General features: G+C 47.9%; 1 protein-coding gene across 1 annotated transcript in view; it reads right to left on the bottom strand.

Moving 5' to 3' along the window:
* The window catches only part of LOC102388691, a 175686-nt gene that overhangs the window by 144396 nt on the left and 25536 nt on the right, over window positions 1–5754 (bottom strand). Inside the window, 2 exon segments of the mRNA XM_025205924.1 lie at window positions 4109–4292; window positions 4778–5049. Of these exon segments, the coding sequence (XP_025061709.1) occupies window positions 4109–4292; window positions 4778–5049 (456 nt within the window).

The following is a 5754-nucleotide window of genomic DNA, read 5'->3' as shown; positions in this document are numbered from 1 at the left end:
CGTTGATGAATTTAGAATAGGGCTCTGGGAGCGGTTGATCTGGAGATACTCAGCCCAAAAGTTGGTCCCTGGCATTGATTAACTCAGGCCAGGGCTTCTAGCCCTTGATCAGTGACGTTTAGAGATTTCCCGGTTGTTACATTGTCTTCTATTGAGTTCTTCCGTTGGTTGACCTGCAGCTTCCCAGGTGTTAATTGCTGCCTGCTTCCATGTTACACATTCAAACACGTTACACATTCAATCGCTGATTCACTCGCTCTTTCAGGGGCCAGCCTGATACAGGGAAGGGCAGTTTGATTCCTGTCCTTGTTAACATTGTTAAGATGTATAATTTACTTATGAAACTAAACACATTCAGTTGAAAGTTGAATGGTGAGGAGTATAAAATATAAGCTACAAATGCCATGGCACAAAAATAGATAAAAAAATCAAACTACAAGGGGAGATACAAAATGCACACATACACATTTTAAAACACAATTCCTTATCTTAAAGTGAAAGAGAGAGGAAGAAAGAAAAGGTAGAAAAAGAGAAACATATCCAAAGAGGTGAGACCAAATGCAGGCAAGAGGAAAAGGGGGCTTTCTGCTACATCTGGTGCGGCTGCCCAGAGCCCATGCCGTGCTAGGCTGCATTGCAGCTCCTTCACTGCCACCCCTGAGCTGCCCTGCAGCTGATCCACACTATCACTGCTGCCGTGCTGAGCTGCCCAGAGGCGACAGTGAAGGAGCTGCACTGCAGCCTAGCATGGCGTGGGCTCCGGGTGGCCACACAAAAACTGCCCAGCAGCGGTGAAGAGGAGGGGCCACTTTCCCCCTTGCTGAGCAGCAGTTTCTGTCTAGCTCCTTCTGCCACAGCTGCTGCTGCTCAGAGCTGGCATGAGGCCCAGGCTCAGCTGCAGCACTGCAGGAAATACTGCTGTTCAGTGCAGGGTAAAAGCAGCCTGTCCCACTGCCAGTACTTCCTGGTGCAGCCGCTCAGATCCCACATGGGGCTTCCCTGTGTCTGGTCTGCACTGCCATCGCTGCCCCATGGGTCAGCCCAGAGGTGGCAGTGACGTGGTAGAGACACACGACAGCTCCACACAGGCTCCAAGCTGCTGCACTGGGAAGAACAGCCAGTGGGCAGGGGAGGGGCCATTTTCCCCCACATGCTGAGCAGCAGTTTGTCCCCTGCTGCCACTGCTCAGTTCAGATGAGCGAGTGCAGGGCACGGGGTTGGGACTGCAAGCGCTGGTCCCTACCTGTACCGCAGTCCAGAGGGGACGTCTGTATGGTCACAAACTGATTTAGCCTAGCCAGGTTAGACTAACCTGCAAGGATTGAATCAATTCAGGCTCAGGATTTTTGAATGTCTGTCCCTAGCCTTCCTGTAGCATGTTCAGAACTAATTCAAACACAGGGAGTCCATCAGCAACAGTGCTACAGCTTCCACAATTGACTATCACTCTGCTGTACACCACTTTTTCATGCATGTGATTTTGTGGTTCTTTTCTAGTCCAGCTGATGGCTGCACACACTCCCCCATGACTGCAGCCCCGCACTGCCTGGCAGCAGCAGCAGACAGGGAGATCAGGGTGCTTGTGCCCGGCACTGAGGTGTGGGAGAGAGTGGAGGCCTGACTTATCTCCCACTTGGGCTCTGAACCTTAGCCTGAGCTTGGAGCTCCTGTGCCAGAACCAGGTGCTTCTCCCATTCCCCGCTCTGCAGTCCAGCACTCGCACTCTGCTGCGACTGGAAGGAGCCCCACCCCTGCTTCCCTGTAGTGTCCAGCGCAGGGTATCTCCATCGGAGACTGAGCTGCAAACACAGTGCAGAGCTGTGGGGATAGAAGTGGCTAGGCAGGCTGCGCAGGGCTGCGCTCCTCACCCACCCCCACCCTGCCCAGCTGAGCTCCACGCTCAGGGCTGCAGCCATGGGGGGAGGCCCCTACACCCCCACCCTGCCCAGTTGAGCTCCACACTCAGGGCTGCACCCATGGGGGGAGTCCCCTACACCCCGACCCTGCCCAGCTCAGCTCCATGCTCAGGGCCGCAGCCATGGGGGGAGTGTGCAGTCATGGGGGGAGTGAGCAGGGGTCCCTACACCCCCCAGCTGCACACCCCAACCCTGCCCAGCTGAGCTTTGTGCTCCCATGTCCCTGTGGGGGTTATCCCCAGCGTGGAAGAGAGCCTCCGCCTGCCCTGGGAGGGAGGAGTGGGGGGGGAGGGGGAGAAAGAGTCCCCCTCTGGGGCTGGGCAGTCTCACAGAGTCCCCCTCCCCACCCCATGGTGCTGGCAGGGGAGGAGGAAGAGAAGAGCTCCCTACCCCCCACACCAAACAAGGCCCCCGTCCTGGCCCCATGGCAATGGGGGAGAGGGAGGAGGAGGAAGAGCTCCCTTCTGGGGCCGGGCAGCCCTGTGTGCCCGGATTGCTCCAAGCTGTCAGGGAGCTGCTGGGATCTGGCCATGCCCCCTCCTCAGCTCAGCTTGCCTGTGGAAGGGAGGGCTGCTTTAGTGCCCCCAGGCTTCTGGCTTGAGCTACTGCAGGCATGCGCCGAAAGTCTATCCATTTGTAAACTGGTTCACTCTCTGCAGGTTTGACTAACCTGCAAAGATTGAATCAATTCAGGCTCAGGCTTTTTGAATGTCTGACCCTAGCCAGGGTGGTCAATAGCCATTTGAGGGCCATAGCCAACTGGCAGGATTTAAACCGATTCCTACTCCTACCTTGACCATTCAGCTTTTGTCTGTTGTACTACAGAAGACATGAGAAAAAAGTATCAGTGACCTAATTCTGCAGACACAGCTGTTTTTTTAAAACCAGGTTCTCCATAATTTTATGTGGTAAATAAAACAAAAGGCATCTTTCACTTCCTGGTGTTTGTTTGGGTTTATATCTCTAGTTTTAAATTTATAAAAACAGCAGCCCAAATTGTTGTTTGACAAAGCTTCTTTATGACAGAGGCAGCTCTCCAATACAGTGAAGCATGAGTTGGATGTCAAGTTTACAGACAGAAATTGCATTATAGGTCTTTGCCCTTATGATTTTGAATCACAGCATTTACCCATGAAATTCATTTAGACTAGAAATCACCCCACACTGCAAATTAGCACAAAACTTTTACAATGAGAAACTTAACCTTAAAGAACCTTGCTGGAAATAATTTGAAACATTGTAGTCAAGCATCTCCCCAGATAACTGTAGGTACTATTTTGTATTCTGTTCCCAATCATGGCTGATTACCAAAATATTTCTGCTAAATAAAACCTCTCTTTTGTGTAACTACCCATGCCACGCATGTCTTTCATCCCTATCTCTGAATTTCTGAGGTCTTAGTACAACGGGCTTTGAAGGGACGTGAGGAAAAGGGAAAACTTGCTCTTGCATTCAAGTATCTTGGCTATCTGCAGTTACTAACAATATCTGAAACCATGACATAACAATTAAACACGTCTTTGTATACATGAAAGGCTCACTTAGAATTATATGTTGTATCCAACTGGGATTTATTACTGATGAAGATATCAAAGTAACTCCCCAAGTTACTTACATGGCTCCTACACCACTGAAGAATCTGAGCTCTTCACAACTTTCACTATTTTACCATCCTCACAACACTTCTGTGCTCTTATCCCCATTTAACAGGTCAGGGACTTGGAGAGTACGTGACTCTGGAGGTCTGACATCAGGCAGGCTGCTGGGCTACTTGTCCTGTATGCATAGATAATACTTCCAAGGATGCCCAAACCTACTCTGGAATCTCACTGCAGTACACTAAAAATGCTGGGAGTAATAGCTGGGTCTAGTTTGAGGAGGTGGAGCTGGTGGCTGAGATACAGGATTTGCACTGAGATCATTATTGGAGATGGCAACTGATTAGGGAGACAAAATCTAAGAGACAACATTTTGCTCAACCCCAGGGTACTTTATGTGCAGGGCTTTCATGCTCAGACCTCTCTAATCCAAGTTGAGTAGCTAAAACATCGGGTGTACAGTACGTTTTTCATACATTTCCATGAAAGCTTGATTTGTTGTGTAAAAGTGAAGAACAAATGCTAGAACTGAATCGTTGAGTCAGTCTCCTAATATTCTGGTGTCTGTCCAGTGCTGGTGCTTTTGCATCTTACATCATTATCTTGTAGGGAACCTCTTTCTTCTCCATTTTGTTTTTCAAAAGAAACCCAGCAAGAGTGATAACTGCAACTGCCAGGACCGCAGCAGCAACAACAAATGGAACGAAGTGATTTTCAACAGGAGCAATAAATGAATTATCCGTATCCACATTTTTCTGATGGTCTGAAAAGTCCGGTTCTGTGAGCAAAGAGAAGAGTGCATTACGTTCTCTTTCCCACTCTAATATTTCCAAGGCAAAGAGAATTTGAAATGATTCATTCTAGATGACAACTGGAAATCGGTCACTCAATTCTCTGACCACAGTTCATACATGATATTGTAAACACATCAGACAAGGTTTGCACTGAAGTGAATTCAAGCCCAGACATTAAAACTACCTAGAATAAACATGGGTGACAAACTCGATTGAATTAGCACACCAAGACAGATTCTCTCTCCTTTATCTAATTCAAGAAAATAAATGGACTTGAAACATGCCAAAATGAAAGCATGTGTACATCTTATTAGTCATCAAATGGTCTCATCATGTTTATTTTGGATCTACCATAGTAAAAATATACTTCAGTGTTTTGCAGTGACCTACAGAGATAACGCTCCCCCTGCAATATGAAGTGATTTACAGACTCTTACACTAAACACAAGAGAAGTTGATTTAAATTTACCAGCATTCCTGTTCTGGCTGCCATCTCTCCGAAGCTGAATCGGGCCAACAACAACAGTCACTTTTTCATGAGAAGAGCCGGTATCTCTCTTGGACCGAGAGAGGCAGCCCTGGTAGCAACGGGAGGAATAATCATATGCCCTGCACACCACCATCTGGCATTGCAAGTAAACAGATGGATGCCAGTTAATAAAATGGAAGGCATTAAATTTAAACCGGGCCTTGTAATTGTAGCCTGAGTAGTATGTCCTGTACGTAGAATCTCTAATGCAGCTGGAAAGAAAAAAAAAAGAAAATGAGTTATCATGAATACACAAAATAATAAATCATTTTCAGGGGAGGGGAAGAAGAGTTGCTTTTAGTCTTGTCTATTAACAGTATCCTCTTGTATATAGAACTCAGCATTCACAGGGGGAGGGACTATAATATAGGTGTGCCACCTCTTCAATAATCCACCAGCTTGGAGAATAATTTTCTCTCGCTCAATGACAGGGGTACAGGAGGACACTCACTTAGGAGCGCCCAATACTTCAGTTGGTAGGTCACACCTGGGGAAGTGGGAGACCTTGCTTCTAATCCCTGCCCTGAAAACAAATCCACTTAAATTTCTGAGTGGATTTGAACTTGGCTAGGAGATTCACTTGGAATGTGAGACACGATCAGAGTCAAGGGTATCACAAATTCAAGAGGGATGTGGATAACCTGGAGAGGGTTCAGAGAAGGGCCACTCCTATGGTTAAGGGCCTACAGACCAAGCCCTACGAGGAGAGACTAGAGAAACTGGATCTATTCAGCCTCCGCAAGAGAAGGTTGAGAGGCGACCTTGTGGCTGCCTATAAGTTCATCACGGGGGCACAGAAGGGAATTGGTGAGGTTTTATTCACCAAGGCGCCCCCGGGGGTTACAAGAAATAATGGCCACAAGCTAGCAGAGAGCAGATTTAGATTGGACAGTAGGAAGAACTTCTTCACAGTTCGA

The sequence above is a fragment of the Alligator sinensis genome, unplaced genomic scaffold (assembly GCF_000455745.1).
Source record: "Alligator sinensis unplaced genomic scaffold, ASM45574v1 scaffold28_1, whole genome shotgun sequence".
NCBI classification, from domain to species: Eukaryota; Metazoa; Chordata; order Crocodylia; family Alligatoridae; genus Alligator; species Alligator sinensis.
Note: the sequence above shows the minus strand (reverse complement) of the source record. Positions and strands in the feature narration are given on the sequence as shown.